General features: G+C 25.4%; 1 protein-coding gene across 1 annotated transcript in view; it reads right to left on the bottom strand.

Annotated features, from left to right (window-relative positions):
- LOC127288310 (extracellular signal-regulated kinase 2-like) overlaps positions 1–18,031 on the bottom strand; it is a 34,269-nt gene extending 16,238 nt beyond the window's left edge. Inside the window, exons 1-8 of the mRNA XM_051315700.1 lie at positions 17,660–18,031; positions 11,444–11,663; positions 10,983–11,113; positions 10,675–10,850; positions 8,757–8,896; positions 5,245–5,437; positions 4,818–4,958; positions 4,558–4,724 (exon numbers count right to left, since the gene is read on the bottom strand). Of these exons, the coding sequence (XP_051171657.1) occupies positions 4,558–4,724; positions 4,818–4,958; positions 5,245–5,437; positions 8,757–8,896; positions 10,675–10,850; positions 10,983–11,113; positions 11,444–11,663; positions 17,660–17,740 (1,249 nt within the window). The 5' untranslated portion in view covers positions 17,741–18,031. The remainder of the gene's footprint in view (positions 1–4,557; positions 4,725–4,817; positions 4,959–5,244; positions 5,438–8,756; positions 8,897–10,674; positions 10,851–10,982; positions 11,114–11,443; positions 11,664–17,659) is intronic.
- Between the last annotated feature and the right edge of the window lie 6,180 nt (positions 18,032–24,211).

Raw genomic sequence — 24,211 nt, 5'->3', positions numbered from 1 at the left:
TAATGAAATTTTTTTCAATTATATTTAGAATATTTTCAATATAAGCCGGCCATATTCAAAATATTCCAAATATTGCCCTAATAAATTTTACTGTGTGTCATGGTTAAGTCTAATACACACTTTGAGCTCAATTACATATTCAAAACGTAATTTGAATTTGAACAAATTGTGTAATAGGGAGACACTTTAAATGAACGCATCTTTTGTTCCTTTTCCTGTGTGATGCGGAAGAGAACACAATTTTTTTCTGTTCGAAGTTCCCGATCGCTAAAATGTTTAGAAAATTTTTTTTTTTCCTTTCTAAAGGGAGTCACCACCTTTATTTTTTGAATGTTTTATGAGTGAAATTAAAAATTTCTTATTGTACGGGAATTCCTAAAATTCGCTTCTGTTTTAAGGAGATTCACCACCTTCATTTTGAGTCCTTCAAATTTTAATGATCGCAGGAAGTTGTATTTTTTTTGGCATCATTTAGGGGAAATAAACCATTGGTTTAATAATGATCCAACATTAGGGACCCAGTCGTTCCAATATTGGTGCAATGATGGCACCCAATATTGGACCGCGAATGGTAAAATCTTGGGATGATCTCACGCCGTTGCCAATCATTGGTAGCCAATATTGTTCCATCATTGGCTACCAAGGCAAAAAAAGAATTCTCAAAAGCTTGGTTATTAATTGTCTATAAAGATTGGGCCAGTATTGGAAGCCAATCATTGGTTATCAACAATCGTCCAATCTTAGTAGCCAATTATTAACCAAGCATTTGAATATTCGTTATATGTATTAGCAGCCAATGAGAAAACAATATTGGAGACCTAATAATGGCAATATCATCTCAAAATTTAATAAAACGTGGTCCAATATTGGCAACCAATAGTTCGACAAGAAATGGATATAAAAATTTCATTCAATTCATTTCACATATGGAGATAATTAAAATATTTAGACAAGTGGCCTATAGGGTGTGTGGTAGTCGTTTCCACTCGCAATCAAGGTGTTAACCTCACACTATAAGAACAGACTTCTTTGTCGTTGAAATCAGAATTTAATTTTTTTCACACTTTGCCGTCTTGGTGGCAGGAGATATTTTAATTATCTCCATATGTGAAATGACACAAGTGTCTGGAAAGAAAAAAAAGTTTGCCTACGATGCCAAGAAAAATCATTGTTACCTAGTGGTTCCTTAGCACTCCCTGAAACGAGAAAACTTAACCCGAAAATCGTAGCTGTTCATTTAGAGAAGTTTCACCCCTTTCTAGGGGTGATTTTGAAATTTTTTCAAAAAAACTTGTTTTTAAAGGATCAGAAAAAAGTTTTAAATTATTTTAATGATTATTATTTGTGTGAGTGTGTTTGTAGGATCTCATTTTCTAGATACAAGTGATTAAAATTTTTTTTAATAAAAAAGAACTCTAATTCGTAACTTTTCTTTTATATAGGTGACGATTTTGGATGATTTAATTAGTAAATAAATAAATCGTGTTAATGAATTCATATGTGTAGAAAGGGGTGAAACTTTTCTAAATGAACAGCTACCAATTTGGGGTTAAGTTTTCTCGTTTAAGAGGGTGCTAAGGAACCACCAGGTAACAATGATTTTTTTTGGCATCGTAGGCAAACTTTTTTTTCTTGTGAATTGAAAGAAATTTTTGTTAATAAATAATCGCATTACATTGCAATTGTTTATAAAAATCCCTCTAATTCAAAATACATAGTTCATATTAGGCTTGTTGGATGCGGAATTACGTCAGCTTTCAATTGGTAACGCTGAATTACGATAACATTATTTGTTTATAAAATATTGCATTTTTTATTAACATTAAATAATTCATTAATTCCCGAGGCGAAATTTAAGCCCTAATTTACAAGGAGTAAAGTAGAGTTAAACAGACCCTCTTTAGCTTCCTCAACTAGTCGCAAATTTCCCTTTCTTCCATGTTTGGATTCAAAGTAGGGTCTAAAAATTGATTAAAATATTGAAAATTTTGAAATTGCTCTAATTCTATTAATTTTTTGAAAACTCTTCAAAATATGTTAATTCCAGTTTTTAAAGGGTAATTAAAGAAATATTGTGTGAAGAAAAAATTCATTTTGCTTTAATCAAAATAATTAAAAGAGTTTTTTTTGCATTTTTTTGTACTTTTTTAATCGAATTAGACCCTCTTTAGCTTCCTCAACCAGTCGCAAATTTACCTTTCTTCCACGTTTGGATTCAAAGGAGGGCCTACGGGAGTCTACAAGATCGTAAAGAGGGCCTATTTAGGTTCTAAGGGAAGCTAAAGAGGATTCAAATTTCGCCTCGGGTTAATATCTCGAAAATAACAAAAAGGGACATCTCAATATTTTTTGTAGTGAAAATACACATTTTTAACTTTTCAAAAGATCAAAATTCACTGTTAATTAAATTGTCCAAAATTGTCACCTATATAAAAAAAAGTTAAGAATTCTAGTTTTTTTTATTAAAGAATTTTTTAATTGCTTGTATCTAGAAAATAAGGTCCTACAAACACATTCACATAAATAAAAATCATTAACATAATTAAAAACTTATTTATGACCTTTAAAAAACAATTTTTTTTGGAAAAACTTCAAAATCCCCCTAGAAAGGGGTGAAACTTTTCTAAATGAACAGCTACGATTTTCGTGTTAAGTTTTCTCGTTTCAGGGGGTGCTAAGGAAACCACCAGGTAACAATGATTTTTCTTGGCATCGTAGGTAAACTTTTTTTTCTTTCCAGACACCTGTGTATGAATTGAATGAAATTTTTGTATTCTTTTCTTGTCAAACTATTGGCTGCCAATAGTGGACCACGTTTTATTAAAATTTTTGGATGATATTGCCATTATTAGGTCTCCAATATTGTTTTCTCATTGGCTGCTAAGACATATAACGAATATTCAAATGCTTGGTTAATAATTGGCTACTAAGATTGGACAATTGTTGATAACCAATGATTGACTTCCAATACTGGCCCAATCTTTATAGACAATTAATAACCAAGCTTTTGAGAATCCTTTTTTTTGCCTTGGTAGCCAATGATGGAACAATATTGGCTACTAATGAGAGAGGTATTTGAGATGAACGTTGGGTGTGAGTGCGAGCTGTCCGGGGTACAGGTTGAGAGAGGAAGTGGGCAGAGAAAGGATGGTGGTGAGACAAAGGAGAAGGGCATGGGGGTTTGAAGAGAAGTTGAGGCAGGGTAAAGGAAATGAATGGACTCAGCGGTGTAGGAGATATGTTGAGGAGAGAGAGACCAAGGGAGACCGAGATAAATCGAAGTGGGAAAAGGCGAGGGAATTGGCCATTAAGGAGGGAAACAAATATGGTAAGGGGTGGTATGGGTTGGAGGAGGGTTGGAAGGAGAAGGAGAGAAGAGAGAGATGGGCAAAAATATGGGACTCACGATTTAACCGATGGTACAAGATGGTAAAAGGAGTAGGGGTACCAAAGTATTTGGGAAAGATGAGGAGAGAGACAAAATGGCAAAGGATGGTAAGATATCGAATGGGAGAGGGAATGAGAGAATGCAGGTACTGGATGGAAAGAGAAGAGAGATTGTGCAGAGTATGCGGGTATGAAGTGGAGGATTGGGAGCATGTGTTAGAAAGGTGTGAAAGGAGAGAGTGTGAAGTGTATGATAGGTATGGAGTGGATGCTAGGGTGAGATGGATTTTGGATGAAAATGGGCAGGGTGAAAGATGGATGAAAGGAGAAGAGTGAAAAGGATGTAAGGAGTAATGGATGGAGTTTAGATGAGGTATAGTATATAGGGTGGGCGTTAAGGGTGACGAAGCCATGTTTGGGCACAAAGAACTGGAAACGGAAGCCCTGGCACTGGCGGATGCGTAGTAATTAAGATAGTTTTTAAGATTTGCGTTAGGATAAGGAGATATTTTTGTTTTAGTATTAGGATAAGATATTGTATTTAGGTTTAAGAGATTGTACTTGGATCCTCGAACCCTGCGCTTGACAGGGAGAGTAAATAAACTATATTGGCTACCAATGATTAGCAACGGCGTGATCATCCGAAGATTTTACCATTCGCGGTCCAATATTGGGTGCCATCATTGCACCAATATTGGAACGACTGGCTCCCAATGTTGGACCATTATTAAACCAATGGTTTATTTCTCCTAAATGATGCCGAAAATAAAATATAACTTCTTGCGATCATTAAAATTTGGAAGACTCAAAATGAAGGTGGTGAATTTTCTTAAAACAGAAGCGAATTTTTGGAAATCTCGTACAATAAGAAAATCTTAATTTCACTCATAAGACATTCTCACTGTTAAAGGATTATTGGAAAAATTATTGAAAACTTAGAAGAATTTTCAAAAATACTTTTAATTATTTAAATTATTAAATGATTAACAAGTAATAATATTTAATTATGCACATTCTTTTCTACACTTTCAAGTATTTAATTATTTGACTTTGAATACTTAAAGTCTTATAGTTTTTACTAAAAATTAATTTTAAGAGTAATTTGTTATTCTTTCAATTAACCAACTATTTTTTCTAAATAAAAATAAAAAATTTGTTTCAATTTCTTACCAAAGTTTTCAGTATCTGATGGTTTGTAACCATCACTTTTGCTTCTCTGTTTTCGCAAGTCATCACAAGACGAATAGAAACTCTTTTTTTGAGAAAGAGAATCTCCTTGACCAACACTGGTCTCCTTCCTAATGTGTTCCGAGAGCCGTCTAATTCTAGATTTTGACCTATTAAAAAACATTTTTAATTTTATTTTATAAATAATTAAAAAGACAAATCTAGAATAATACCAACTATGAAATATCATTTTTATTGCTTACATGTTTTTATGTTTTTTGTGCTTTTCATCCATCATGGCATATAATTGATTTCGATAATCTTCAACAGATAATTGTATATCATCTCTCAAAAGGGGAATTACACTTGAACCTCTTTCAGGCTCTTCGCCACGAATATGAAACCTAAAATAGAAAAAAACATATTTTTAAACATTGAAATATTTTTCAATATTGAGGAATTTATAAAAATTTTCTCTAATATTAACAAAAAAAATATAAATTAACTACACTCATCGGGAATAACAGTAGAAAATGTGAAATTTTTTTTTTATTTATAGACACTAAAATTGTTTTTATTTTATACCTTAAAAATTGATAAAAATTTACGAAAAAATAATATTTAAACAAATTTTTATTTATTACAAAACAGTATAATAAAAATCAAAATGTAAAAATTAATTTTACTTACGCTGTTACATAGGGATGTTCTAAAGCTTTAACAGCTGTGAGTCTGTAATTTGGATTAAATACAATTAAGTTATTAATAAGATTTAAGGCATCTTCAGAAACATTAGGCAAAAGATCCTCGAGATTTTGACGCGGTCCTGTTGGAGTTTTGTCTAACAAATTAGATCCATAACCAGCACAAACTGATAGCAAATCTGAAAAAGTGGAATTCAATTTAAGAATTTTTGATTCATAAATCTATCAATTATATAATTTAAATTTAAATTTCCATTTATTATAATTTATTTTAAATATAGGACATTCCACAAGAACAGAGCCCTAAACAAAACACTTTTACGAATTAAAAGCTAAAAACGAGGTAATTATATCTGTTATGTTATTTATTAGAAATTTTTAGAAATTCAAAATGGCGGATTAAAAAAAGCGGATGAAATTTTTTAAAATTTATCCAATTCGATTAAAATTTCTTACTTGGGCGATTTTTGGGGTCTCTGATAACGAATCTGAAGTCAGTTCTCAAAATTTAAACATGTCGGACAAAATTTCTTAAAATTCTTTTCTATTCGGTTAAAACTTGTTACTTGCCAGTTTTCAGAAATTCAAAATGGCTTATCCAATATGGCGGAAGAACATTTTTAAAATTTATCGGATTCCGCCATATTGGATCAGCCATTTTGAATCTCTGAAAACTGACATCAGATTCGTTGTCAGCGACCCCAAAAACTTCAGAGTATTTTGAAATTTTGAAAACTGACATCAGATTTGTTCAACCTCAAAAAGTGCCGAATAATATGTTTCCCGCAAAAAAAACAATTCTTTTTATTTTTCTAACTTTAGTTCGCCATATTGGATCCGCCATTTCGAATTTTTGAAGAAAGAAAACAGATTCATAATCAGCGACCCGAAAAATTTTTGACAGCTCTATTGGCATCAAAAATAAATTTTTTTAAAAAAAAGCCCAACGGCATCTTAAAGTACACGAATGTAGAAATCTTTTAAGTGCTAGAACGTTTAAATCCATCAAAGCAATTTTTGTTTAAGACTCTGTCTGGAATGTCCTATATTTAAAATTTTAATAATTATTATTTAGGGGGTTTTAAAGCTGATTTGCAAGCCATTTTTCAGGAATGTTTTAAAAGTGAACTACCTTAGATTTTTTCCAAATCTTCCACTTTTTTTTTGTTTATTTTCGAATAATTTACAGTAATATTTTTAAAATGAAAAATAACACAAGGAAAAAAATTAATGTTACCTTTTGAACACCAAATGAATCACTATGAATTAAAATCCGCTTCCAGAATTTCGCTATAGCACGTCAGATTTAAAAATGGCGGTTCCAGTATGGCGGTTAATTTATTAAAAATCGATTGAATTTTCTTGAAACTTTTTACTTGAAAATTTTTGAGGTTGCTGATTACAATTTTCAAAGTAAAATTTATATATTTGTAATTAGTTAGACGAAAATCTAATTCATTGTTAAAAAATCAAATCTGCATATTGAATCCACCAATTTGAATTTCTAAAATCTACCTTCAAATTTGTAATCAGCAACCTCAAAAACCCCTGAGTAATAAGTTTTAAGTAAATTTAATCAATTTTTTAAAAATTGACCGCCATTTTGTATTTTGAAAAACTGACTTCGGAATCATAATCAGTGACCCCAAAAACCCCTGGGTAACGATTTTCAAGTAAATCCAATAGATTTTTAAAAAAATGTCCGCCATATTGAAGGCGCCATTTTGAATTTTAAAAACTGACATCGATATCGTAATCAGCAACCCCAACAACCTCTAAGTAACAAGTTTCAAGTAAATTTAATCAATTTTTGAAAAAAAAAATTTCTCGCCGTTTTAGGTCCACTATATTGAATTTTTCAAATCTGACTTCAGATTCATAATCAGTAACCCCAAAAACCCCTAAATAAGTGAAGATTTTTTAAAAATAAAATATGTATCTCAATTTGCAAGTTCATCTTTAAAACCTGACGCGTAGTAAAAAACGGACTGCGGATACGAAGCTGAAGTACGCAACGTTTATGATAAACGATTTTTAAAGAAATAATTTTTTAAAATAAAAAATTCTATAATTTTTTGGCTAAAAAATATTTCTTGTATTTTTTATTAATCAACAAATTATAAAAAAAAATTTTTTTAGGTAAACAATTTTACAATTTTCCATGTTAAATAAAAATTGATTCCTAATGGTTGACCATAAACGTTGCGTACCTCAGCATCGTCTGCGGATTCGAGTTCGGTGTCAAAAATTACTTTAAAAACAAGTATTACTTTCTAGGTCTTAAAATAATATTTTTTTCTTGTAAAGGTATACAAATTAAACATTTTTTAAATTAAAATTAAATTTTTAAATTTTATAACAAAAATTTTATAAAATTTATATCACGGTGAAAGGAATCTCATCTGTAAAAAGCTAATTTTACAAGAAAGACGATTAAGGAGAATGGTGATTGTAACATAACCTCAAATTAAAAAATGATTTTTAACTCCGTTTTTAACGTAAACTAAAATATAATACAAATTAATTTATGTTAATTTCGAAAGACACACTTTTGGGAGAAAATGATGTTGGAGTCAAAATCTTGCGTCAAATAATTATTTTTTTAAAATTTTAATATTTTTCCTTAAGCTCAGAAAAAACTTGTAATTCTTTTGTACATTTTTCAATGATGTTACAAATATTTTCATCAAAAATTTTATTTTTTTTTAATAACATTCCTTTAACAACATTGAAAAAATACGCTTGTAGATGATATTTCATGAAGTATATTAAGCTATTGTTTATAAAAATTGGATAAAAATTGTGATTTTTTTCTGAGCTAAAAGAAAAAATTATAATGTTAAAAACGTTTAATTTGACTAAAGATTTTGACTTAATATAATTTTTTCCAAAAACTGTATAACTAGATCCTTTAAAATTGATTGAAATTAATATTTCGAATATTTTTGTTTGCATTAAAACCCATTTATTAGTTTGAGATTATATGTTACGGTCACCATCCTCCTTAAAGAAGAACAGTTTGATTAGTTTTAATGAACCAGAGAATGTTTAATCGATAATAACACAAAAAAGTAATTAACGGAGAGAACTGGATAGTGAGTAAGACTCTCGGTTCGTTTGTGGTAACTAAACAGAATTGTTTTAGGCTACTAAACAGTATTGTTTTAGGCTACTAAACAAGTTTTGTAGCCACAACCGTAACTTGTCCCTCCGTGCAGTTTTTAACATTTTCATGTGAAAGAGCAACTCAAAATTTTATCCATTTATAATAAAAAAAAAATTCAAAATTCATATTTTTACAGCTAAGCTTCCTTTCATTGTGGAGCGTCATTAAATATTCAATGAGAAACGATAAATAACCATAAGATGTAGAAACATTAGGAATATTTACATAATGTGAGATATAAAGTAATAATTTTCAATAAACTTGGAAGAGTTCCAAGTAAACTATATGAGTATAAGAAATTATTGGAGAACTTCCAATGGAAAATACGGTACCTTCTTCGGTTGGGGGCGGTAAAGTGGCCATGATTCTTTCGACTTGATTAATTGTCGATGATCCTGGAAAGAGAGGTTTTCCAAGCTGCATTTCACCAAGAATACATCCTAAAGACCACATGTCGATACCTTTCGTGTACCTAAATAGAGTCATTTGTCAGTTACTCAAGCGAAACTTATCCCCAATCTTGACATGAGATTTTCTTTAATTTATGTCTTTACTTCGCGCCAAAAACGAACAAATTTTTTATTCGTTTAAAAAAAAATCAATTATTTACGAAAGGACGAAGCATGTAAAAGGATATAACTAATCACTTCCTCTCTTTTTTTTTCTTTACTTTTTTTGTTGATTTAAAAAAAAATTAACATAGGGGAGGGTGGGATATAAGTAGTATAACTATGCCATTTATAGCCCCGGTCGGTATTACCCTTGGTTGGTAGTTCTGTTACCCGCAGTCGGTAATGTAGATTTCTACATTATCAGAGGTGGGTAAAGTAGAGTTCTATATTGTCAACAGTCCGAAACCTGATGTTTACATTCGGTATGGTAGATTTCTACACTGTCAACAGTCGATAAGGTAAATCTCTGACATATTATTTTTAACTCAGTAGGTAACTGTTTTAGCGACAAAGTGGACAAGTGACCACTGGTCAGTATTACCCTCAGTCATTGTTATTCTCAGTTTTTAATACCACCAGGAGGAAATACTTCCACTGGAAGTAACAAGATGGCGCGTCACTGTCTAAGGAAATTACTGACAAGCGTAATAGCGACAGTGACGTCATCTTGTTACTTCCGATGGAAGTATTTTTTCGTGGTGGCATTACAAACTGAGGATAACAATGACTAAGGGTAATCCTGATCAGAGGTCCAACTTTGTCGGTAAAACAGTTACCTACTTTACCTACTGAGTTAAAATTCATGTCAAGGATTTACCTTACCGACTGTTGGCAGTGTAGAAATCTACCATATCGACTGCAAACATCAGGTTACCGACTGTTGACAATATAGAACTTTACTTTACCCACCTCTGATAATATAGAAATACTATACTACTTATATACTTTCTATTTTTAGTATAGACTCATTTTGAGTTGCAACAAAAATGAAACTGGGTTTTTTCTATAACAACAACGTAAACGCTTCGCAAATTTAATCTGGTTTAGTTGTGGAATATGTGCGGCTTTCGTTTAAGAAACAATTATTTAATAAATTCAGTTACATAAATGAAATTTCTTTTAGTTCATTAATTATTTAATAATAATAATAATTTAAATAAAAAGTAACAAAAATTCTGCTAAAAGTAAATTTTCGCTTGCATTTTAATACTATTTAATGTGTCGTAATTAAATTATTAAATGTAAATAAACTTAATTTAAATAGTTACAAAATAAGAATTATTGAAAGAAAATAATTTAAATATAATTTAGTTTTAGATAAAATTTAATATTAATTGAAATTCAAATATATTTAAATTAAATTGAAATAAAATTCCACAATTAAATTAAAAGAAATTAAAAGCCATTAATATAATAGTTAATTGTAAATTATTAAATTAAATTTAAATTGTTATTATTAAGTTTAATTTAACTATTCACTATAAAATAAATTGAATTTTTTTTTTTTTAGTGATTTGATAAAAAGAAAATAAATAAAAATATTTAGAACAAAAAAATTTTAAAATGAAAATATAGATTAAAAAAATAACAAATTGCATAAAATTTAGACAAAAAGTAAATGTAAAAAAAAGAAAATTCCATGAAATGAATTTAATACGTAATAATTTCCTTCTGTATACATTCATAACGTGAAAATACAAGGTGCTCTGATTTTAATGTGATAATAGAGAATCAATGTTAATCACAAGGGGTTAAAGACTAATTAATAGATTCTTGCAACTAGCAATATGGTATATACCTTTTCGAAGCGATCAATATTTCAGGAGCTCTGTACCATCGGGTGGCAACATAATCTGTTAGGGTTGGATCGCTTCCGGTTTCACCGTCACCTTCACCGATTTGTGTCACGGAACGAGCCAATCCAAAATCAGCAATTTTACAATGACATTGTGAATTTAATAATATATTGGATGGCTGAAAAATGTATCAATTTTTTTTATTAAATATTAATAAAAATTATAATTGAATTGAAATATGATATTAATTAAGTATTATTAAATTTTTTATAAAAAGCTCAATACAAAAGTAAAATGTATATATACATACTTTTAAATCTCGATGGATAACATTTCCAGAATGAATATATTTAATAGCCTTTAATAATTGATACATAATGAAAACTTTATGAATTTCGTGTAAAATATTTCCTTTTTTTATCACATTATGTAAATCCGTTTCTGTAATTAAAAATTATTTAAGGAAATATGTAAACAATTTATATTATTAAATACCATTGTTTAAATTAAAATTCAATTTTAATCTGTTGATATATGTTTGTTGTATTATTTCACAATTAAATGATACTAAATAATTAAATATTTGAAATAATTGTTAAAGAAAATATAATACATATAAATTAAATAGATAAATTAAATAAAGAATTTAAATTGATAAATTTAATGTTTAAATTTAATGTTTAAATTAAATTTTTAATTAAATTATAAAATTAAATCTCCAAAAAGCGTAGATTTAAAAAAAAAATTATTGTTGATAAAAAAGAATATTACCCATAAATTCGAAGACTAAATAAATATCTCGATCATTATTGGCTTTATGTAAACCAATTAATTGAATAATGTTTTCATGATTGGCGAATGATAATAAAAAGACAATTTCTCGAAATGTTCTTTGAGCATCCGTTTGATTTCTAAAGGCATCGAAAATTTTTTTTACCGCTACTATTTCCTTCGTCTTTTTATCAATAGCTTTCCAAACAATGCCGTAAGCCTGCGAAAAATTTTATAAATAAAAAGAAAATTAAAGAAACTTTAATCCTATAAGGGAATTATACTTTTAAAAAGCTGTTCGAAGAAAATTTTTTTTTTGTAAAATTGAGTATAAAATTAAATGTTATTTTAATGTATTAAAAAAAATTTTTTTTTTGTATATTGTGTGAAAGAATATAATTTTGTCTATAAAAAAAAATTTATTTGATATAAATTTTATTTCTTTTTTATTAAAATTTTCAAATTGAATTCAAACATTGAAGATATGTGTTAATAAATTTTGTATCTTTGATACAAAATAAAATGAATTTCGCAAAAAAATTATTACATGTTAAAAGAGGGTCTCAATGAAACATTCTCTACAATCGTAAACTTTTTTTAATTATTAAAAGTATGTTATTAAAAAATTATAAACAGAAAACAAATTTTATTTATTTAAATTTTATTTATTTAATAATTTTTTAATAACATACTTATATAAATTGAAAAAAATTAATAATTTAAAAAAATGTTTTTAACTGAATAAAATAAGTTATTATTTATAAAAATTGCGATTTTTTTCTGTTCTGAATGAAAAATTTAAACTAATAATTGTTTATCAAAAAAAAAAGAAACTCAACTCAATTTTTGAAAAAATTTATCCAGAGAAATATTTTATTTGAACCAAATATAATACATTTGAGTTAAATAAACGTATATTTGTCTCACAGCCTACTAGCCTATTTATTTGGCGTAAATAAAATTTTTTATTTAAATCAAATAAAAATTTATTTAAATCAAATAAATATTTATTAGTCTGTGAGACAAATATATCATTTCTCTGGGTGCAAATCTTGTAAAATTGTTTGAAATTAATTTTTTTTTTAAGTTTTGTTTCCGTTAAAAACCATTTTTCAGTTTTGAGGTTATGTTAGAGCCACCATCCTCCTTAAAATATAATATTATTTTGTTTCTAAAGATATAAAATTAAAAATTTTGAAAGTTTTATATAACAAAAGTTTCTTTGTCTTTTTATCAATAGCTTTTTACACAATGCTATCAATAAGCCTGAGCATGATTATATTCTAAAAATCATTAAGTAGTTAAAATTGGAATTTCATTTGTCATAATTATTATTGAGCCAAAATTTTATTTGTTTCAGAATATCAGAATTTTCATCAAAACGATTTTCTATATTACAGAATTTTTACTTTTTAACTGAAAAATCATTTAACAAAATTTCTAATTGATAAACTTTTCATTTCTCCAAAATTGCAAATGGCTGAACAAACAATCGACAGAAAGATATCGGCGCGTTTTTTAAAATCAACCAATCACAATTTTGTGGATAATTTTTAATTGGTTGATTTTAAAAATCGCGCCGAAATCTTTCTATCGATTGTTTGTTCCGCCATTCTATCAATTAGAAATTCTGTTAAATGTATTTTCGGTTAAGTAAAAATTCTATAGTATGAAAAATCAGTTATATATGGAAATTATATTATATCAAATAATAATTCGAATAAATGAAAATTCATCTAAAAAGAATAAAATGAAAATTCTATGCAATGAAATTCTATCCAATAAAAATTCTTTAAAATGCCTATTATGTTAAATAAAAATTCGAGCAAATAAAAATTCTGACAAATAAAAATTTTGACAAATAAAAATTCTGACAAATAAAAATTCAAAGAAATAAAAATTCTGTGAAGTGAATTTTCGGTTATATAAAAATTCTTTAATAAAGAAAATCGTTTTGATGAAAATTCTGCAAAATACTAATTTGAACAAATAAAAATTCGGCTCAAAAATAATTATGACAAATTCCATTAAATGACAATTCTAACTAATAATTTTTAGAACATAATTATGCGTCCCAAGAAAAACTTTAATTCTACAGACGTTTTACATTTAAAAAGCAGTTATAGAGAATAATTTTTTTTATTTCCAAAAAAAATTGAATTTGAAATAAAATATTTTTTTCAAAAAAAAAAAAAATTTTATATTTTGTGAAAAAAATTTAAATTTTTCTTTTATATAAATTTTTTTTTCTTTTTTTTTATTATTTTCAAACTGAATTCAAATATTGAAGATATGTGATAATAAATTTTGTATCTTCGGTTCAAAGTAAAATAAATTTTGCGAAAAATTATTATATTATATGTCACCAGAGGGTTATGATAAATTTATACTAATATATATCGTTTCTTGGAAGGTTGACATAATTTAACATCGATTTTTATATATACATACAATGTGGTGTAAATATATATTATTTTTAGTTATATATATATATATGCAAAATTACAGTATAAATAAAAAGTATCTAATAGAACAAACATAAAACGAACTCTGAGAAATACTGTAAAAGTATATAATGATACAAAATGAGTGCGGTAAAAAAAAAGAGAAAATTTTTTTTTCTTTTTTCTTTTTTGAACTAAAATATTATACTCAAGATATATTTTTCTCTAAATATCTCGATTATTTTTATTATTATGTTTTGTGACATGACAACCTGGTATATAGATATATCGATTGTCTCATTCCATTTTACAGAGAGAAATAAAGCGGACCTTCCGTTGTTTTATCTATATCACTATGCACTTCACGAATGTCGTACATATTTCCAACAAAACTTAATGCATTTATAAGAAATTCTGTTCAATAATATAAATTTTTTATGTTTTTTTTTTTTTTGTTTTTTCTTCTTCTCCACTATATTTCCTTGAGACAATAAATAAAATTACTAATTTTAAAAAATGATCAAATTTTAAAGAAAAATTGTTTCAAGGTATACCTGTTGTATATATATATATATATATATATATATATATATATAATATAATTACTTTTAAAATTGTTGCAAATTTTTAAAAATTTGTTGGACAATATTTTTTATTAAAATGACAAATTACAAATAATTTTTTAAATTAAAATAAATACAAATGTAAAATTTTTATAAATAAGTTGAAAAATATTTTTTTATTAAAATTAGAAATAAATTTGAAATTGTTTTCTAAATAAAAAAATTGTCTTTTTTTTTATTTATTTTGATAAAATTTTTTTTATATAATTATTTTTTAAACGTCCGTATAAAGTATAGTTGAAGGGTAGAATGACAAAAGGGGTCAAGCGCCAATTCACTGTTTTTACAGGAAGTAAAAAAAACATTTTTAAAAATTTTGCAGGTTATTTAAAAAAAAACTGAGAAAACCGTTTCGATATATTAGTATGTTTTAATAAATAAACAACAATTTGTTGAAATAAACCTACATATTAACGATAAAATTAAAAAAAAACTGTGGTTCCTTGAGGTTATATCAACTGCGCACATTTTCTTTAAACATTAATTATAAAAAAAATATACAGTTTAAAGAAAAACTGGAAAATTAGTTTCTTTCTATGGAATCAACGAAATGAATAGAAAAAAAAATTCCTTTAAAAAATTGTTTGTTTTCAAGAAAATTACGAATTAATTGCTTGCTTTGGAATTGAGCAATACTTTCATCTTTAAATTCAATTGTTCACTTAGTATAACCATAAAAATATTTAAAAATTAATAACAAAATGATTTTAAAATTGTTTAAAATTGAAAATACATTATTATTATTATTAATTTTATTAATTAAAATATTATTAAAATAAAATTAAAATAAAATATTAAAATAAAACCTAAAAAAATAATATTTTTTTTTATTTTGATAATATTATTGACTCACCACTTTCTTTTGTTTTTCAATCAGGTTGCAATAAAGTAAATTTGAGGCTATTTTATTAATTTAATTTTTATTAAAAACTGATTTAAATACGCAATAAAAAAGGAAATCCTTCTACAGAAATGTGTAAATGAATTTTCTTGATTTTTTTATGCAAAAACCTCATTTTCGATAAATTGGCGCTTGACCCCTTTTGTCATTCTACCCTTCAGTTAAAAAGAAATTTTTATGAATAAATTAATTAACTTTCAATAAATTGAAAATTTTAATATACTAAACTCTATTTATTTATTTATATTTTTTTTATTTATTTATTTTATTTTTCAATTTATTTATTATTTTATTTATCATAATACATATATGTTATAACTCTGTAACATTTTGTAAAAATTAATTGAAAAACATGTCAAATGCAGTGCAATTTGTTTTTTTATTTTAAATATTTGTACAGTAAAAAAAAAAAATTTATTTGATTCAAATAATCAATTACTTGACTATTATCAAATAAAAATTTACTTGTATCAAATAATTATTTTCATATGAATCAACTAAATGGTATTTGTTTCAAATACAGAAATTTTTTGTTCAAATACAGTTTATTGAATTTAAATAAAAATTATTTAATTAAACTAAATATTTAATAGATAATAGACAAATAACCGATTATTTGAATCAAATAAATTTTTTTTCAGTGTTATATATTAAAAGATATTTTTTTTTAATCAAACAGTTTTTTTTTGTCAAAAAAGAACAAATTTCTGCTGTTCAATTTGGAAAACCTTTTCAAAAAAAAATTATTTAGTTTAATGTATTAAATACTTTTTCAAATTATTTTTCGATTGTTTAAACTTTTAAAATACATATTATAAAAAAAAAATTCTGTAAAATTCGTACAAAAAAAAATTTTGAAATTATATTATTAGTAAAAATTTGTAATTTTTCGAGTATATTTATAAATAAATGAATACTAGATTATTTTTGTATTGTTTAAAGTGTAAACTAAATTATTTTTTAATAGTTTTTACTTTTACTTTTTCTACTTTTCTACTTTTCTACTTTTAAAATATTTTTCAACAAAATTTTTTTCCTACAATATTAATACTAAATTCATAATTAAAATAATTTGAAAAAGTACCTATACTTTATTTAATTTTTTTTATTTATTTTTTATTTTCGGTTTGTTCAAACTTCTAAAACGTATTTTTTGAAACAAATTTTCTTCTGTAAAATTAATCGAAATAATTTTTCACTAGGTTTTAAAAATGGATAGCAGATTTAAGAAATTTAAAAAGTAATTAAATTTTTTTTTTAATTCATATGTGAAATTATAACTTGACATTCAAACTATATTTTTATTTTCACTTTTCCAAGTTTTAAATAATATTTCTTTTCTTAAATTATTAATTTAATTTAAATTTAATTTTGTATTTCTTTTTTTTTGTAAGAGCTTTTTAATTTATTAAATCAAATAAATAAAAAAATAAAAAAATAAAAAACAAAATTATATCATAATATTATTGTAAGATAACCTATTAGTTTGTTTATTTAATATTTTTTTTTTATTATATTCTTTCAATTTTTTTTAATGTTAAAATTGAAAAAAAATTCTTTTACAGATAAAAAGAATTTTTATCAATTAAAAATAATGTATTGAGGAAAACATTTAAAATGACTATTAAAGTTGCATATCTTGAAATTGTTGTATATATATATATAAAATGTGAAATAATATAAATTTTATAATAAAGTAATTGTTATTAAGTTGACAAATAAAATAAATAAACTATATTTTTATTTTTACTTTTTCAAGTTTTAAATAATTTTTCTTTTTTTAAATTATTAAGAAAATTTGTTTATTTGTTTTTTTATTTAATAATATTTTTTTTCTACTATTTTCGTTTAATTTTCTCTTTTCGTAATGTTAAAATTAAAAAAAAAAATCATTTTTCTTTTTTAAAATTATTAACAAAATTTTTTCATCACTATTGTAAAGTAATCTATTTGTTTGTTTATTTAATAATTTTTTTCTATTATATTCTATTCTTTAAAAAATAAAAAAAAAATTTTAATTTCTTGATTATTAATTTTAAACTTAGTAAAAAAAATTTTTTTTTAGAAATAAAAGAAACGTTTATCATTTAAAAAAAATCGAGGCTAGTAATAAAAATTACAATTAAAGGTGCATATCTTGCAAATAATTATTAAATATATATTTATTTTAAAAAATGGTGAAATAATTTATAAATTATAAATAATATAAAGTGATTGTTATTAAGTTGTCAAAATAAAAATCAATTACCCCCTTGCCAAGTCGTTTGAGAATATCGTACTGCTTGGTGACATGATTGTCAACTTTTTCAACATTATTTTTTCCTGACATTCTTAATGACTTTGAAAATATAACTGATAATAATGAATTGTATATAAATGAAATATAGATGTATATTGAACCGGTCAATTCTCGAAGAGATTTTATTATCCCGACCGCAGAAAAAAAAATATCCAAAACGATATTATATTTGTAGCGGCACGGGTTTAAAGAATATTCACATTTTTACACATCAGAAAGAAGGGAAATACAGTCGGGTAGTTTTTTTTTTCTTTTTTTTTTAATTCAACCTCTGACACTTAAATGAGAATGTGTGTTGTAGGTATACATCCTAGTTACTATGGTTACGGCGTTCAACGTGCATGGCTACCAACCAGTTCACGTGACTGTATTATAATATAAAAACAAACAGGTGTCCCTCTACTGTTAAATACAAAAAGTTTAAAATATATAAAAACTATACCTAATATTAATGATATTAAATAAATTTTTAAAAAACAAAAAAATTTTAAAAAAATTTTAAGTCTGTTTTTTATTATATTATTTATTATTTTTATTTCTTTTATAATTTTGAGAATTACATAAATATTTCCATTATTAACTTGGATAATTTATTAATAAAAATTAATTAATTTATTTATTTATAAAAACTAATTAATTAATTTATTTATAAAAACTAATTAATTAATTTAATAAAAATAAAACAATTTTTTAATTCTTTATAAAAAATGTTTATAACAATTTTTATTTTGCGTTCAACAATATTTTATTGCAGTCCAGAGTAACTAATAAGATTTCCAACAGATAAAATTTATAATGAATGCTAACTTTGTTGAAAATTTAAATGAAAGTAATTGTTTATAACAATTATTTTTATTTTTTTGTTTATTTTTAATTATTTTATAACATTTGTATTTTTATTATTATATATAGACTTCTTCGAACAGAGTCAGAGTATATTTATTTCTAAACTTCGAAATTTAATCTTAAAAATAAATTAGTTTACTAAAGCACTGTTGACGAAAAATTTAAAATTACCTGTATTAATTAAAAAGGCTTGCCCGTATATGTATTCTAAATAAATAAATAAATAAATTATTTTTTATTATTATTTATTACTATTTTTAATTTTAATGTTTATAAGTTTATTTTGTTCTCTAAATGTTAGGTTAAATAATTTTGTTATTATTAATAAATTGTTTCCAATAATGTATCGTAAATTCAAAAATTACAAATCAGGTTATTTGTTTATTTATATCTCGATTTAGAATTTCTCAAACCGATTCATTGAAATTTTGAAAAAATAATAAATTTTTAAGGGGACTTTCTGGTTTAGAATTTCAAAAAAATCGATTTTTTTTTTTGCTTAAAAATGTTCCATAGTATCATAGAATTACTGTCCCAAAACGTTTTTTAAAAAATATGTACAAAAACAAAAGTTATAACAATATTTATGACGGTATGTATTTCAACAACAATCTACAGTTATCTTATTTACATATTTGGTGTTCCTCTTTTATTGATATTAGCTTAAAACTTGCTACTCGAGGGTTTTTGGGGTCGCTGATTACGAATTTGATGTCAGTTTTTGAAAATACAAAATGGCGGATCCAATATGGCGGACGAAAAAATAAAAATTCAAGCGGATTTGCTTAAAACTTGTTACTCGGGGGTTTTTGGGGTAGCTGATTACGAATTTGATGTCAGTTTTTGAAAATACAAAATGGCGGATCTAATATGGCGGACAAAGATTAAGAAATTAATTAAATTTAGTTGAAAATGGTTACTTGTGGCCTTTTGAGATTGCTAGTTATGAATATAGGCACAAAACATTAACGTTCTAGGAACGTTTTAATTAATTAAAAAAGTTAATTTTTTATTTTGTAGTCCGCCATATTGGATCCGCCATTTTGAATTTTCAAAAACTGACATCAAATTCATTATCAGCGACCCCAAAAACCCCCGAGTAACAAGTTTTAAGAAATTCGGTTCAATTTTTATTTTTTCGTCCGCCATATTGGATCCGCCATTTTGAATTTTTAAAAACGGACATCAAATTCGTAATCAGCGACCCCAAAAACCCCCGAGTATCAAGTTTTAAGCAAATCCGGTTGAATTTTTATTTTTTTCGTCCGCCATATTGGATCCGCCATTTTGAATTTTCCAAAACGGACATCAAATTCGTAATCAGCGACCCTAAAAACAGCGGGATACGAAGTTCTGTTGTAATAAAAAGTTGTTTGATATTCATGACTCAATGAACTATGTTATGAAAACTTTGAACGCGTTTTTCTCGAAAACTCATTTTTCAAACTGGTACAGAGCTTTTCTCGAAATCTACCGAACCGATTTTGAAATCTCAAAAATTTTTCGATTCTTTATTTAAAAAACTGGGGCCTAAACCTCTAAAAACTCATATTTCTACCCCCTGTGTTTTTATATGGAGGTAAATTGACCCAAAAACACGGCGTTTTTGCGAGTTTTTGAGAAAAATGTACATAAAAAATAAAAAAACCTTTAAAAAAAATCGTTTTTGAGGTTTAGGCCCCAGAATAAATCCTTATGAAGAGATTCCCGTTTGGAACTTGAATTTATGTATTACAGGTTGCCCGGAAACTAACGTACCAAAAAAAAGGTATCTTTTGGAAGACGCCACCTACAGCTATGAAATTGAACTAAATACACTCAAACATATTTTTTAAATTTTCTCTACGCAATGTGCTACAATGTCCAAAAATAGTTTTTACAATTTCTTTAATACTGTTCTTACAATAAAAGTTTTAAAACCTTCCTTTTTTGTCAATTCTAAACCAGAAAGTCCCCTTAACGTAAAATAATTTTTTTTCTTACTGTGATCAAAATAAGTTTCTGAAAATATTAGAGAAAAGAAAAAGATTTTTTATTTCAAGTTATTAACAATTAAAATTTTTTTAAATTAATAAATTTTTTTCTACAGATCCAATTAACCAATTTATAAACAAAAAAAAAAACGTTTTTTTTGTCTTTAAATGTAGTAGGTAAAAAACTAATTTTTATTTAAAAAATTTTTATTTTATAATGATTTTTAAATTATTTATTTATAAAAATTTAATTTAAGAAAACCGTGTTCTTCATGAATGACAAATTAAAAATTTTTTTATATTCCACATAAATTTTTTAATATTAAAATCTTTGAGAAAAAATGAAAATTAATTAGAAAAAATAATTATTATCTAATAAATATTATTGTAAATTGAAAATTATTATTTTCAAAAAGGGAAATTAATTTTTGGTTAAGTTGTACCGCTTCCTTTCTTTTTCTTGTTGTTGAAAATATCCCTCATAACAAAAGGATATCCATATCAATGGTTGATATTCTAGAATGGTCCCCACGATAACTTGGGATATCCATAGGATATCCCTAAGATATCCAAACTTCCGGTCTGTGGGACATCCATAGGATATCCACAGGATATCCCTAAGACATCCACAAAATATCTATTGGATATTATATCGCAGGATATCCATGGGATATCCTCAGGATGTCCGTGGGATATTCTTAGGATATTCACTGGATATCCATGGGATATCCTCAGGATGTCCGTGGGATATTCTTAGGATATTCACTGGATATTTATAATATCTCAACATATATTTTTAAAGGTTAAAATTGTTAAGCTAATATAATGAATAATAATTTAATAATATAATAAAAACAAAAATCTTATGAGCTTCTAATTTATTTTAAATGAATATTTGAAACGCATTTTTCAAAGTTTTTAAATAAACTCATGCACTTAATGTATAATTAATATTAATAGTTATTCGTTATTTGCGGGGAAGAATTTATATTGTTTAAAGACAATTTATTTTCTGACAATATTAAGCATGTGAATAAAGAAATGAATCACGAATGAGAAAAAAATTAGTTAATAATTTTTCAAATTAAACAACTTTCTCGAAAAACAAGTTGCATTTTATTTTATTTATATAAAATTTAATTCACAGAATATTCTCACTCGTAGTCTCATAATGACTTTAAAAACAGTATCCTGAGAATATCTTCTTGACATCCAGAAGATATACTGAGAATATCCTGAAAATATCTGTGAGATATCATGACGATATCTATGGGATATCCTGATGATATCTGTGGGATATCCTGACGATATCTATGGTATATCTGGAGGACATTTATGAAAGTCTATAGAGATATCCAGAAGATATCCTGTGGATATCCTCAGATATCCATGGGATATCCAAACCGCCGATTTTTTGGACATCCTTAAGAGATCCTTTTGATATCCATAGGACATCCCTAGGATATCTGCGAGATATTATCAATATATCCCAAGATATCTTGTGTTATTAGGGATATCACAAAAAAATGAAAATGTTAAAAAATTACCTTGGAGTGCCAAAATCAGTTATTTTGATCTATACTCCACAATAATTAATGAATATTAGAGAAATTTTGTACAAACTTACAGTTCATCAAGTACTTTAACTTGAATGAAGAGAAAAATTAATTTAACTTAACACTTTTGAAAAAACTCAAGTGCGCCTAGCAACCCCTGCGCCAAACAGCCCCGGTCTCCCCTATATCCATTAAAAAAATGAAAAAAACTTTTATCATTGAAAATTTTATTTAAAAATAATTGTTCAATTTTTATTCTTGGTCAAATAATGTTCTAAATTGTTAATGAAATAATAAATAATTCCTAAAAAAAAATCATTAAAAGCCTTAATTATTTTTCTCTATTGTGTCATTTTCAAATTTTTCAAAAAGAACCTCTATAAATTCAAAAAAATTTCATTATTAACGAAAATCACATTCAAACGACAGTTATTATGTAATAATTTTAAAAATTATTTTTAATTTACCAAAGATAGGAGAATTATATTTTCCTCAAAATTTTCAAACAAACAACATATTTTGAACAAACAAAAATTCATTTCAAATTGCCTTTATCTGAATGTTTTCTCATTGTTAAAATATAAAATATCTAAAGAAAATTTATTTTTATATTATATTTATTATTTTTTTTCATATTTTTTATAAATATTTATTTTATTAGCTGTTACATATTGTGCAAGCGAATAAGATAATAAATATACTGAATTTTTTTTCGCATATAAAAAGCCAATAAATTTTTTTAGATTTCACATAACGTGTTCAGAGCTTTCTTTAAATTATTTCTGAAATTTATTGTAAGTATTGTAATAATGTATTTAATTTTAAAATATTTCATAAAAAATATATATATATATATATGTAATAAAATAATTATATGTAAATATATTATAATATATTTTTTAGAATTTTTTAATTTAAAATTTTTATTTTAAAATATATACTCTCGCAGATTATGGGAATTAATTTTCAATACTTATTTATTGAATATGTAATTAAATATGTGAAACATTATGTGGTTTTATCTGCGGCACAATAGATTTTGAATTTTTGGTAAAGTCACCATCGCTATTACCGTCAGTGGTAGAGTTGTCATTTATGCATCAAGCAATAGATGTCATGTGAGATAACTTCGTGAATATTGACAAATTTTAAAATTTTTACCAACGGCACACGAGTTACCACTGATGGTAATATTTATACTTATCATATGATAACTCAATGAAACTTAACTCAACAAATTCTGTGCCGCCGGTAAAATTGCATCATGTTTCACAAAACAGTTTTCATTATTACTACATCAGTGGTAAAAAATGACAAGATTCAAATTAACTTGTACACGACAATAATGATCCAAATTCAAAAATCATTGTTCCCTTTAACTCAAAACTAAATTCTGAACTAAATAAAATTTTTTAAGTAAATTTGCTTCTGATTATTACGATTGAACTTTTTTTTTTATTGAAAAGTTGTTTTCGATAAATTTTCTTATTTTTTTAAAACAATTTATATAAACAAATACACTGTACGGTCCACGGGGTGCCTAAACGAACTTTGAATGACCACTTTTTTTACTTCGGATTTTTTTCTTGCATTCGATTCAGAAACTTAAAAATATTGTGTAAAATAATTTTTATAGCGAAATTCGTCGAGCCGTTTTTTAAAAAAAGTTATTTTTTGTATTAAAAAATAAATTTTTCAAAAATTAAAAATATATTATGCCGATTAATTGATTAAGAGCATTTGAACCTTCGTGACGTCACAAATCATGGCGCATGACACGCAAACTTCTCAGGTATGTGAAAAACACAATTTTGAATATTTTTTAAAAAAACCTTTTGGAAAATATTCAGAATAACACAGACTCTGTCTGTTATGTGCGAAAAATTCAAAATTTTGCGTTTAAAACGTTTTTTAAACAATGCCTACATATAAGCAATTCGTGTATTTTTCCTTACTTGTGACAACCAACTTAAACATTGTTTAAAAAACGTTTTATACGCAAAATTTTGAATTTTTCGCACATAACAGACATAGTCTATGTTTCTCTGAACATTTTCCAAAAGGTTTTTTTAAAAAATATTCAAAATTGTGTTTTTCACATACCTGAGAAGTTTGCGTGTCATGCG

This window comes from Leptopilina boulardi, unplaced genomic scaffold, assembly GCF_019393585.1.
Source record: "Leptopilina boulardi isolate dan_hultmark-lab unplaced genomic scaffold, ZJU_Lbou_2.1 LbouV2_384, whole genome shotgun sequence".
NCBI lineage: Eukaryota > Metazoa > Arthropoda > Insecta > Hymenoptera > Figitidae > Leptopilina > Leptopilina boulardi.
This window is presented reverse-complemented; position numbering and strand designations above follow the sequence as displayed.